This window comes from Gymnoscopelus braueri (assembly GCF_963280865.1).
Source record: "Gymnoscopelus braueri genome assembly, chromosome: 1".
Lineage (NCBI taxonomy): Eukaryota > Metazoa > Chordata > Actinopteri > Myctophiformes > Myctophidae > Gymnoscopelus > Gymnoscopelus braueri.
Window position 1 is genome coordinate 18,544,462 of NC_137603.1, and position 14,000 is coordinate 18,558,461.

Consider the following 14,000-nt stretch of genomic DNA (forward strand, 5'->3'; position numbering starts at 1 on the left):
ACAAAAACACACAAATGCACACCCTTGCATGCGCACACAAAATCATGGAGCAATATGACGGTGACTCTATTCTATTGGTCTTTACAAAATACTCTCTCCCTGTCTTTCTCTCTCTCTCTTTTGTGGAAGAAGTGGAAGCAAAGAGCCTTAGAATTTACTGTGGATTTTCTTTGATAGTTTAGAGTTATTCTGCCAAAGAAGTGCATTGTACTCCCTGTCTATCCGTTGATTGGTGTGTTTGTGAGTGCAGTGACTGGTTGCACTGATACCGGCGCCTCAGAGCTTGCCATAAATCAGACAGAGACCAAAGATTTAAGCAAGTGTTTTGGACCCAGGAGCTTCTGAATTATGTGTCCTTGAAACTTCCATTCATTGTCTGAAAACAAACTTCTTTGTTGATGTAATTTGAACAGGTTTGTAATTAAATTTGAAGCAACCCCCCCCTCCCCCCACAACAGCCTCTGTAGAAACTTTAACATGAGATGATAAACATAATACTTAATTAATTTTAAAAAAAAGTATATATTTTCGCAACATACATAAAAGTGTGACATAATGCATATGATTGGCCTTCTGAAAAACCATAGCATGGCTTGGAGATATTCAATTACTTCAGGGTGTGAACCTGATTATGTTGTGAAAACTCTAGTTGATGGAGAGCCACTAGCCTTGCAGATCGCCACCACCAGTATGTCTGGGAACTTCTAAAAGCAAGGTGTTGCTAGTCTAGATCACCGGCAAGAACAACTGCTAACAAGGCTACACCCACAGCTTTGGAAACCAATCATATCACTGGCCCAATATGAAGGACTGCCCACAAGACTGGTTCTGGAATGCTTTTTTGTTTTACCCAGTTTTAGGAACAACATCTGGGAGACTGTCCTCTAGTCTCTAGTTCAGCGAAGCATTTAGACACAGACTTATCAGTCTAGACAACCACATACAGTTCTTCATTTTGGATTTATTATCTGTATTTTTAACACACACACATACACACACACGGTTACCGTCCCCCAGTTCGGCCTATGGGATCTGTTGTCACTCTTATGCTCATGGGCTGTGTTGTCATGGTTACAGTGTACCCGCTGGCTATGGGATTAGGCTGTGACAACGGTAGCACGGGCTGAGGCAGACCTGGCTCACAACTACAAAGTTTAACAACACTCTCCCCCAGCTCAATCAATGCCATTATTGCAATGATGCCATTATGCAAGACCACAAGAATGATTTATAATAATAATAGCTCAGATTTATATAGCACATTTCTAGTACCCAAAGTCGCTTTACATAAAGAATAATAATAATCACTGTTAAAATAAAAATGCATTATACTGTGATTGTAAATTACTATAAGTGATCATTTATTGCGTTTAGAAAAAAATTGCTTAAATCTATGCAAGAACAAAACACAACGTAATCTGAACTTTGACCCCATAAATGATCAATCTAAGCAGAAGACAACAAGCTGTGAATGTTATTATATTAAAACACTTTGAACAATTTGATGCGTTATCGTTTTGTTGTGCTAATTAATAAAAATACGTTTGTTTGAGTTTTTTCACCTTTACTTAAAGTACCAAATTACATTTATAGTCACTTATAATCACACTATAATGCATTATAACAGTGATTATAATATATAAATTATGATAATGCTATGATAATTATATGATCTTTGTTAATGATTATTTCCCCTTTACCATTTATAGTGAGTTATAATCACACTATAATGCATTATAACAATGATTATAATGCATTATAACAGTGATTATATGAATTATTATATATTACAACTATGAGAATTATAATATGATCCTTGCCAAATTAGTCAAGGATGAAAAAAATATAATTCTATGAAGCAGCAAAACATTTAGCTATCACAACATCCAATTTTCATCTAATTTAAAAAGTAATAGCTTGTAAACATCTGCAGCAGGTAGCTGAGCCTGTGGCTGTTTATCTCTCCTGTCAGGCAGGCTCAGTTAGATCTCGTTTGTACGCAAAAAAAACAATTAAACATCAGGCAAATTAACGGCTAGAGATTCATGGTCAAAATAAGAGGAACTACAGTTTTTGTGTACTGCAAAGCGTCCTTGGGTTTCTGAAAGGCGCTATATAAATCCAAGTTATTATTATTATCATTATTACACTTCAGATTGCGAAAACCCCCAAACCTCTAGCAAAGATACAGAGGACATGACCTTGAAGCTTTCAATGGTTGCTCTGGGCATGCTAATGGACATGGTCTCACTAATGACACAGTTCCAAATATTTTTCTACTCGCCAGATCATTTATATCAAAGGTTTGTAGATGTGGGAAGATTATTTTGAAAAAGAGAAAGTGATAAAGCCGTTATTGTATTTCACACAAAGCACCTTTTAAAGTATGGTAAGCTCCTCTCAGATACTTTGTTATCTGAGGGGAGCTTACCATAGTGCAGGATTTAAAAGGTTTTCTCAGTGTGGGCTATCTATTATGTGTTCCTTTTTGCATTCAACCCAGCCAACAGCATGCATGGACGTAGCTGTTTACCGAGTAAGGAATCTGGGCTGTCATACTACTGGTGTGGTTATAACCACAACTGAGCTCGTTATATTTCATGTCACTGATTATTTTTATGGTCAACGTTTCAATGACCACTTTTTCTAGACGGCATTTAGCCTGCAATACTATCACTGCAGTTAAGGCAGGTTGGGGCAGATGAGAGTATACCCATTCTTGCCTGTACTGAGGTGCCCCATGACTGTCAGTTGGAAGGCTAATTAAAAATGTCTTCAGGGACATATTTGGCTCTATCGGCAACCAACTGATTAACCCTAGCCTGGCCAGTGAAAGGCAAAAGCATCAGCTGTCGAGCCTGGGCACACAGTAATTGTGCATTACTCTCTGTCCACATGCAAGGTGCTCTTAAAATGCTCTATTGGTCTGCCAGTCCCCCTGACATGTCCAGCGGGCCATACTGCTGACACTGCTCGTGCAAACTTACACACGGAGCACAAACTATGGCCCCTGTGCATCTCCAGCAGTGGAGGTAAGTAGCAATGAGCTAAGCAAACTGTCAGCAGTCCTCACACTGGATAATCCTCACATACCTGGCAGTTTCAGCCCTCCCCTGAGTTCCATCCTGGCAGTTTCCGCCCTCCCCCTGAGTTCCATACTGGGTTGATTAAGACCCCCTGCTCTGCCGAAGAATGTTAGCAGAGATTCCGTTCAGGACTTCAAATTGAAAGACGCGGTTGGTCCCATCCTGCATACGAGACTCTAGAAAACTGTCTTTAAACAATACAATGGAACGGGGGTTTTGTTAAGGTGTATGGGATTTGAGCAAGCTGAACCCAGTGGATATCTACCTACCTATAAATACAGCCAAACAGTGAGAGAGTAAAACACAGACTAAAAATAATTGCAGGAAATGATAACTGCTACAAAGCTTGGAAACAAGCTGTATTGTCTTTGTGTCTTTGCTGTTTTTTGTTTTTTTTCCCACACTCGCAATTAATCATGGTCTGCATGCAATTACTGCACACCCAATTAAATGTTGTAAAACATTATGGCCCCTAGCACATACTGCCGCGGCGACGAAAGCACAAAGCGTGTTGTTCCATTGAAAAAAAAAAGCAGATGAAACAGGGAGCGGTAATTATGTAAAGAGACAAAAAATAAAAAAAGTTGAAGACTCGCAGGGTGAAAGAAAATCAGCGCCAATTCCTATTCCTTCCTTCACCCCACCAACTCACAGCATATCATCACTCGGCTCTCCCATTAGCCTGCTGTGATGCGGCACTACACGATTAGCTCCAAAAGAGAGGGAGAGGAACAAGTCAATCCCTTCGTCCTCAATGCCACTGTTTAGACTCACCACTCAAAATCCCCTCCATTTAAAAAACCCTTTGTCTGCATGAACCATGGTTGTAGGGAATGAAACGGACCATTAACAAGATTAGCTCACTCATTCTGCGTCGGACAAAAGGCTCTCGCAATAGGCTTGCAATCATTAGGCTGGCAGTGGGAACAATGCTGATCTATAATCTTTAGCTGTGCTCCGAGTGAACTGCCGTGGTCCGTCCATCGAGCTCCTGGGGAGATTACGTAATGGTGGGCTCACCCCAAGGAAATTGCAAAACAATGGGGGCCAGAGAGAGAGAGAGAGAGAGAGAGAGAGAGAGAGAGAGAGAGAGAGAAGAAGAAGTGTGTGTGTGATAGGTAAAGAAGCACTGAACTGTAAAAAAAAAGAGGGAAGTACAGGGTCGGCAAGTCTAATCTCACGGTTGCCCGCTGACCCTGAGGATCGATAGCAGTGAAATGGCCTTCGGTGATAGGGGTCCACTGGTTATGTGCACCAGCAATCATCTCAGTGGAGGCATGAAGTGGTATTGTTATAAACCAGATTAGGGGTTCGACTATAGGGTGGTTATGTAGTGTGTGGTGCCAGAGGTATATACTGTACTGTAGGTTTAGGGTTACTATGGAGCTTTGACGGAAGCTTAGTTGTAGCCAATTGTATGGTGCCATGTGTCAAGTATCAAGAGGGGTTTATACAGGTAAGAGCCATGAAATGTTGTGGCATGTTCCATGCTAATAATAACGCCAATACAATATACAACAAGACTGTGTAGAAAGCATGGCTGGGTAAGAACTAATAACATAATAATTAGGTAATTTTAAACATACTAGTGTGTTTGGTGTGAGGGCCGCTACGTGGCCCTCACACCTACAGTACTGTATGTCGCACCGTCGATCCGACCAATATGCCCATATATGGACATCTCTGTATCTGTCAGTCCTTGTCCATTTTATGCCCACATATAGAGATCGCTGATGGCATCAGTATATGCCCATATTTGGAGCTGACTGATTTGTTTGTGCCTGATGCACATTGAGGTTAGACGTCGCACTCCATATTTGGGCGTAGCTGCATTGGGAACTCCTTATATGGTTATGGCTGAGTCATAGTGACATGAGCGTGACGACGTGATGAAAGCATTATTTTACACTTTGGCTATTCAAAAATAGCAGATATACAAGCTCGTAGCGCGGCACTCGGTGCCGCGCTACGAGCTTGTAGATCTGCTATTTTAGAAAAATCGTGAAAATGTGTGCAAATCTTTGAATATATATATTCTTTTAAAGCGAACTTCTTTAACTCAGATCTATGCTTCTGGGGGGTCCCTGGAACAAAACATTTTGAGATGGGGGTCGGCGGCCAAATACGTATCATCAGTCCTCCCTTAAGCCATTTTTGTTTTAAGATGGAATAATGACAGTAAAAATGAAAGTGCTGTACAGGTCCTTGCTTTACTGTAACACTACTGCATCCATCAGCTGTTTACAAAACAGCAGCCGTGGGGAAACCGTTTGCCCAGTTAGAGTCACACAGATGGGACGTGGCGTCGCACTGGCAACAATATTAGTCAAAATCACTCTCCTGTAACAGAGATGCGAGGCGCAGCGCGTTCACCAGGCATTCCAGGCACGACAGCAAAAGTGGGCCAGTTGAGGCAGACTGATTGATTGTGACGAGCACATCTGTCCTAGCCTACTCTGGTCCCCGGAGAGCCTGCATGGCGAGGATCCAGCCAGAGATGGGCAGAGGGGAAGGGATCACCCCATTGAGACATGCACCAGGGCGGCATTACACATCCCTGACTGAGCCCTATGGGAAAATCTAATAGGCTCACCCCTGGTCGCAATCCTCCGACAAATCACTGGTCTTTACCAGAGTATCGAAATGTGCTATGGCTCGAAATGAGCAGAGGCATGCCGGAGGTGCTAGTTCTAGGCTGGATAAATTATGGATAGCAAACCGACATCACGGTCCAAGCATTAGCAACGGCCTCACGTGGTCGATCAAAGACTAATCTTTATGATGTCCTACAATGTCCACATGCAGGGTGCCATGACGAAGATTCCATCCGCATGTGAGAGGGAACAGTTTGAAAGCTTGGGAAATGTGTTGAAACCTCAAAGAACGCAAAGCCGAGTTGTCCTTGTAGTATCAATACTAGGAGTTATGAAAGTGTCAGATCAGAATAACTGTCTTTGCAAATACTGTGGAGAATTAAAAAACATGTTTTATTTTAATTTGTCTGCAAGGTCGTTGGTGTACTGCTTCCGTTGAAGCACGTTCGACATTCTTAGCTGATCCCAGTTGCTTGGACCCATTGCTCAAGTCGGGGGCTAAATGCACTTGCTTTTTGCCTTTAATGACATTAGTGGGTACAGGCTACACAGTTGTGGTGGCTCTTGAAAAATTGGTGAGAAGGCTGCTGTGATGTATGAGGGGACAGAGGAGGGAGAGGTGAGTCGATTGGCCAGCAGTGTCATACGGTAATGAGATCTCTGGGGCAGGCAAAAACAGAGGCTGATATTCTAACTCCCTCCCTCATGTAATACTAATTGGCCAGGATAAGATAGTCTAAGATGTAGCAAGGTGTAGCTGTCTAATTATAGGGCCTGGGATATCGGTCTTGCGCTTGCTTTATCGCTTTACCATACATGTATGGTCAGGAGCAGCTAGTACATGGTTTTGCCATGCTTGCAAATGTAAATAACCTTCAAATAGACCTGCATCTTTGTAAAAAAAAAAAAGGTGAAGGCTAACTAATTTATATTTCACTTACTGTTTTTTGCATGTTCTTTTGCCATGACTCCCAGAGGGGAGGAATGTGAAGGTGTCAGTTAAACTGTGTTCTGCCATGTGCCTGGTGCAAAACAGGGAAAATACACGGGCAGAAAGCACTTTGCAAATTGCACTGATCTCTTCCTAGACCTGCCTTCCACCTGCCACCCATCCTAATGCCTATAAGTGTGTGTCAGAGAGAGAGAGAGAGAGGGGGGAGAGAGAGAGAGAGAGAGAGAGAGAGAGAGGGAGAGAGGGAGAGAGCGAGAGAGACCACACATTTAGGGAGGGGAGAGGGAGCCCCCTCAACACACACACACACACACATACACGCACGCTCGCACAGCCTGTGGCTCTAATTGCAACATAATCAGTTCACATTGTGGGGTGATGGAGTGAGTGGAGGCTTATTTTGTGTCAGATCCAGTTGGAACAAGCGCTTGCACCTCTCAGCTGTATCCTGACACCTTTTAGAATCTAAATTAATATGTAGCTGTTCCCAGTGTGGCTACATGAGTGTTTTGTTAACTATGTTGTTCTATTGGGATCTCTGTCTGCTTTTATGTTTTGGAGGACTACGGATGGAAATTAGCATTCACTAAATCCGGCATATTTACACTTAATCATGTGTTTGTACATCATGTCTTAGTGTTAATTAATGTGCATTGTCCCGACCAAAAACACATACAGTACAAGTAAAGTAAACTGTGAGCAAAAGAGTAAAAAATACTGCATGCATATTGTATGTTGCCCTGAACAAACGCCATCCCTAAAGCCACATCAACACATCAACCTGACGTTGGTGTTGATAGGTATTGGAAAGCGTCACTACAAAGACATACTCTGAATATGGTCTAACATAATAGCTCTGAAAAATACAGTACTCCGATTAAAGGAGTAGTTCATCCAAAAAATGACATGTCCTCTTATTATTGGTTTAGGAATGCGACAAAAACAACAAAATCTCCATGAATTCAAGCTTCATGGGGTGTGTAATTGATAGAAAATACATTTTTGGGGTGAACTACTCTTTTAAGATAAACAGGTTTGTAAATTTTCCACTCCACAGGCGGACATGCTGCTCCATCAGAAACATCTTTACATGCACAGTAGGAGCTTTCATTCACCGACAAACAGTCTAAATTGTACACACTGTGCCACTGCTTTGTTCGCAGCTATACTGCTACTCTGTTCGCCAGCCACACTGTCACACATGCTCTCTTCTCTCTCTCTTTTTCTCTCTCTCTTGACTGCACACAATCTACGCACTACCTACCCCCCACACCCCCCCCGATCTAGAGAGGTACAAGATGTTTAGCACAGATTGATCTAAAGTGAATAGGCACAGTAGCCTACTTGTACTACACTAGCCTACTATGTACAACATTCTAAAATTGGACAGTCGAGTCCACATGAAGGCTATGAGCAGAGATCGTTTACCGTTACTCTCTCTCTCTCTCTCTCTCTCTCGCTCTCTCACTCTGCTAACTCTGCTAATTAGCTTTACCAAAAGTTAATGTTAAAGGAATAGTTCATTTGTTTTCAATATGGGTTTGATATCACAGCTATAGCCAGAATCTTTTACTGTCATCTAGCCAGTGTCAGATACTAGCCAGCCAACCTTCGTTTCAGTTAGCACCGTTACATATTTGACAAGAACCTCGGCTGTGCCCAGATAGAAAAAAACACCAAGCTGTATGCACCCAAATCAGCTATACTGTCGCGTGGGGTGTTCAAGTAGCGTCAAGCTCACCGAAAAGGTCACTTAATATGACATCGTTCAGAAGATTGACAGATCATATTTGTGTAACAAAATAAGAACCTTTTCCATCCTTCCCTCCCCCTTATCTTGACTACAAGGAGCGATAAGCAACACTAAAGTAAAGCCATTTGCTTAGTGTCATTATTGAGGTCAATATCTGCCAAGTCCAGCCTGTCTGAATATATATAAGCTGTCTATGCAGGCTGAAACACACAGAAGGGAAGGTCTGTGAGCAGGCGGAGAGATATGATGGAGGAGGGGATGAATACAGAGAGAACAGGCTGAAGAAGCCACTCGTAAAATCAATTGTCATCATCCCCACACAGCAGCTGGCGTATACCCTGTGAGGAGAGAGGCGAAGGAGGAAGAAGCAACCGCCCTCAATGTGTAACAGAGGTGACGGAGCAGTCGGGGAAGCTGTGGGGGATCCTCTGTGAGAGCCTTACCTCTGCAGATGGTGCCATTTCCCACGTAGCCTGGCTTACAGGTACACAAATGGCCTCTGATGGTGTTGGTGCAGATGGCGCTCTCGTCACACGAGCTCTGGCCACTGGCGCACTCGTCGTGCTCTGGGGGGGGGAAAGAGAGAGTGTGCAACGGTCAGATCGGCCAAGTGCTCTGTGTGTGTGCGGGTTGTGTGGGAAAAGGAAGCGAGTGACATTTAACCACTTGAACCCCAGCATCCGTATTCTGGGGGGAACATTAGCCCCAAAAAAAAAAGCAAGCTCACAAGATTTGCAAGCTCACAACGTGGCACGTTGTGAGCTTGTAGATCGTCTATTTCTTGCAAAGAGATTTGGTGTGGACGGAAAAAAGTCCAAGTACAGCTGCAACTCCATTTCACTAAGAATAGAGGGTTGATGTGTGGTTAACACATTAACACATCGGGTGCCGAACACGGTCTGGACCGTGTTTTCACAGAGTAGCGCATTGGTGCCGAACACGGTCCAGACCGTGAAATATGTCTTTTTGTTTTTTTCGTTTTTCTCCACACGGGCGGGGCTAGAGCAGCTCTGGGAGTACCCATTGTGATCTTGAGAAGGATCGGCCAGATAGATCACCGGAAACAAAAACATGGCTCCCATCCACTTCCTGTCTATTTCCTTCTTTAAAACGCCTATATCTCCGAATCTGTTTCCGGTGGGGAAAACCGGTCATGCGCGATGCGCGATCCCCCCCCATTGTAACTCGCAAGTGAAATGTTATCGTTCCAGGCTGTAGCCAGGGTCATCGCGCTACATGAATGGATGCTTTTTTTTACATGGATTTGCTCCTCGTGGAGTTTAGAGCTTTAAACATCAAAGCGCTGTCAATGGGGAGAATGCTGGCACCCAACGTAAGTTGTTATGAAAAAATGCTGGCACCCAATGTGTTAAGACCTGGAACGCATCTGTATAATTATTTGATTTGAGCTAAAAAGCATTATTTTACACTTTGGCTATTCAAAAATAGCAGATATACAAGCTCATAGCACGGCACCGAGTGCCGCGCTACGAGCTTGTAGATCTGCTATTTTTGAAAAATCTTGAAAATGTGTGCAAATCCTTGAATATATGTTATTTTAAAGCGAACATTTTTAACTCAAATCTTTGCTTCTGGGGGTCCCTGGAACAACATATTTTCAGACGGGGGTTGGCGGCCAAATACATATAATTTTGGGGGTCCTTAACATGAAAAGAATTGAGCACCACTGATATAGAAACATACATTTTTCAGAAAAGGACGGAAAGAAGGAAGGAAGGGAATAAAGGAAGGAAGAAAGAAGGGGAAAAGCTATACATTTGAAACACCTTTCATGATACATTTGAATTGAAATCTTTCATAACCTTCTGTGCCCATTTGATTAAGCCCAGCCTATCCAACCACACAAACCCTTGCTGGCCAAGAATACAATGCTGTCAGACTTCCTCCCCATGCCTCCCTTATGCTGCCTAGCTTTGTTATTTCCTACTGTCCGTTGTAATAAGCACATATTACAGAGAGGAGGGAACCTGCTGTACACTGCAACAAAAAAAAGTGTCTATTTAGCATTGCAGTCTCCTATGCAGTCGTGGAGGATGCAGCATTTCAACATACTATATGATTAAAGTGTCCCCCCTCACTGACGTTTTGACAATAGTAATTATAACAACAAATTAATTATAACTTTATGAACAGAGAATTTCCAAGAACACACATTTACTTTAAAAGGTGCAGTAAGTGATTTTTAACCCATTAGGACATGGAACGCATCTGTGTCACTCTTTCATTTGAGCTAAAAAGCATTATTTTACACTTTGGCTATTCAAAAATAGCAGATCTACAAGCTCATAAGTGCCGCGCTATGAGCTTGTAGATCTGCTATTTTAGAAAAATCGTGAAAATGTGTGCAAATCTTTGAATATATATATTTTTAAAGCGAACATTTGTAACTCAAATCTTTGTTTCTGGGGGTCCCTGGAACAGCATATTTTGAGATGGGGGTCCACGGCCAAATACATATACATTTTGGGGTCCTGGACATGAAAAAGATTGAGAACCACTGACATAGTAACATACGTTTTTTTTTTAAACAGTTAGGATTTAGAAGACATTTTGTAGAATCGGCCTCAGGGGGTTAAATAAGTGTTAATTAGCTCTATATTCTGACAGTAATTATCGCTATAGAACGTTTGTTCAGTAACGGGTCTCTCTTTCTCTCCAGCTCTTTAGTAAACAGAAAATGCATTTTCAGGTTGGGATACTAACCGTATCCAATCAGGAGACAGAACTCATACAGTATACAGGATAAACAAGGGGAAATGGAAGTGCTGGCACAAAGAAGTGAGCAGACAAAATTGGAACTGGAACACTATACAATTTAAGCTGATAAATGGGTACTCTCTCCTGATCGGCTGAAATTGGCAACCCACCTGAAAATGTATTTCTGTTCATTAAAGAGCTGGAGAGACAAGGAGACCACTGTTATTGAACACTCTATAGCAAAAGCTGCTGTCTAATGAAAATAATGCATGTGTAACACTAACAATTATCTATTTAATAAACATTTATTTGTCTTTCATATTTCACTACAAGCTGCTTTTTCTGTAACTCAGCTGTGAATGTACACATACATGTATGTTCAGAGTCAAGTTGGTTTGAGCTGCAACATTCTATTCCACTATACCTCAGAGGCACATATTGTACTTTTACTCCACTAAAACTTTAGTTACAAGATACTTTGTAGATTTCAATTATTATTACAAACATATATTAACCACTTCAGCCTTATATATTCTTTTGGTATTTGAAAATAGTGTCATGATACCGACACGGAGAAGGATTTTTATACATTTAAAAACTTGTGAAATGGGACATTCTGCATAATGAGAAATTTTACTTTTAGTACTTAAGTATATTTTGATGCCAATACTTTTGTACTTTTACTCAAGTACATTTTGAATACCGGACCTTCCACCACTGAGTACCTTCCACCACTGAGTGGGTTACACTGTAGGGAGCATGTGATCCATTTATTTAGTATTTCACCTCCAGCACATTGCTGCAGGGCATGTTTGAACTTCTGAGGCTGCACTCACCAGCAACACATGACCATAAAAGATGAAAATAATCCAATTCGCAGAGCAAAGCAGGGTTTGTTATACTAAAGATTGTCTTTAGGTCATGGTGCTATGCATGGATACAGGAAGAGTGGCCACCTAAACATTGTGGGCACCTCATTTTTTTCCAAAAAGGAAAACAAAACCAGGAAGTAATATATAAACGTACACATACATGATTTGAACATAAATGGTGCACCATTATCAGACCTAATTTTACCCTTCAACTTCTTGTTTATGCCCATAATGAATTTGTATGTGTGGCAATTGCAGAAATATTAGGCCTTAAATGTTCAAACAATGCATACTTTACATTACTTCATTTTCCAAATCCTTTTTTTTTACATTTTGGAAAGAATAGCCAAGTTAACATCTAGGTGCCCACAATGTTTAGGTGCCCACTCTTCCGGTTATCCTATATACAATACCAACCGCCTCACACATGGATAATAACAGAAGCATGTTTGCATATTACACATGGCATGCTACATGTTTCACTATTAGTTCATCCTTTGAAGTAGAACTTAATGAGGCTGCTCTGTAATTGACTCTGGGCCACCCCAATCCTGCTATGGTAATATGACATGATTTAAAAAAAAGTGGAAGAAAGAAATCCAAATGCATACATATTTCAAGAGCGCTAATCACAACAACATTAATTAATCATTACGGATCCTTTGTTAATGGTAAATGCTGCTTTAAAAGGTTCTTAGAAACACATGTTTATTGATTCATAACAGTTACAGGACCAATGTAACCACAGCTAATGTTGCTTCATTAACATCATAATTAGATCGTGTGAGGGTAACAGACATTTGCCTTGGAGCTACATTTGATGACTGCCGAGTAGGCGGTGATTGACACCAGAGGACTGCTATGATTCCTTATACAAAATAAATCGTATTATCTACGGATAAGCCTATCTCACTGCGAAGCAGGTAAGGGCTCTGTCTGTGCTTTGCTCGTCGTGTTCCACCAATCAAACAGTTAGGACCTGGCCTTTGGGTTCACTCTCCTCAATTGCTCCGCCTGCACGCTCGCTCGCCCGCACACATGCACGCACGCACGCACGCACCTCATCAATATGCAAAAAAAATCATGGAAGTCATGACTAATGCATTTCAACTTAATTAACGACGGGCACTTATGAGGGCCCGGAGCAACCAGAAGACATTATTTAGCACTTTCCTCTAAAGGATTTCCCGCCTTGCACCAAACTATAAAGTGGCGATGAATGTCAGTAGCACGGACGGGCCGTGCAAGGGGTTTATAGAAGGGATGTGAAACGTAGAGGGAGCTTTAAAAAGGACCACTTCAGCCATTTTCATCCATGTAAATGGTCCTCATTAATGCTCATTATAACGTGATACCATTTATGTGCACTCGGTCTGTGTCTCAGAGGAGGGCTGTGGATGGTTCAGAAACCCGTCTACCAGTGACATCATCGACGGGGGATCCAAGCTATTAGAAACGGCAGGCTTTCTATTCCTGGAAAGTTAAGCCATTGTTCTTGCATTAATAAAAAATAAAATGAAATACATTTGATCTCGTTTGAAATGACCAAATCTGCCTTCTGAGACACAGAGTGAATAAACACAATGGTGCCATCTTAGGGTGCGTTCGGAAATATAGCACTGAGCGCACTGGCCAATACAAACTAATAGGCGTGTGCGCTCCGGTGCGCAATTTCCGAACGCACCCTTATAATGAGCATTAGTGAGGACCAATTATATGAAGATAGGTTGAAAATGGGTGTCCTTTAATGGGAGCGTTACGGAGGAAGTGCCACATGTTTAAATATTCATTCAGAGTTGTCGTTTGGCGTCTCTGCAACATATACTGTACCATAATAACAGCTGAGCCGATGGATAAGGAGAGACTGGTAGGATGAAAACACCATCACTCGCCTCACTTTGAACAGAGAGCAGATGAGCCGATTGTGTGTGTGTGGGGAGGGAGGGAAGGGGGGGGGGGGTTTGATGGACAGACAGACGGACAGACAGCCTTTCATGTATTTGTATTTATTTATAATTTTTCTAG

The 14,000-nt window shown here is 41.9% G+C and overlaps 1 protein-coding gene across 1 annotated transcript in view; it reads right to left on the minus strand.

Moving 5' to 3' along the window:
* Positions 1 to 14,000, minus strand: part of LOC308082649 (protein kinase C-binding protein NELL1-like) — a 302,553-nt gene that overhangs the window by 54,190 nt on the left and 234,363 nt on the right. The window contains exon 14 of the mRNA XM_080424542.1: positions 8,829 to 8,951. Within this exon, the coding sequence (XP_080280668.1) occupies positions 8,829 to 8,951 (123 nt within the window). The remainder of the gene's footprint in view (positions 1 to 8,828; positions 8,952 to 14,000) is intronic.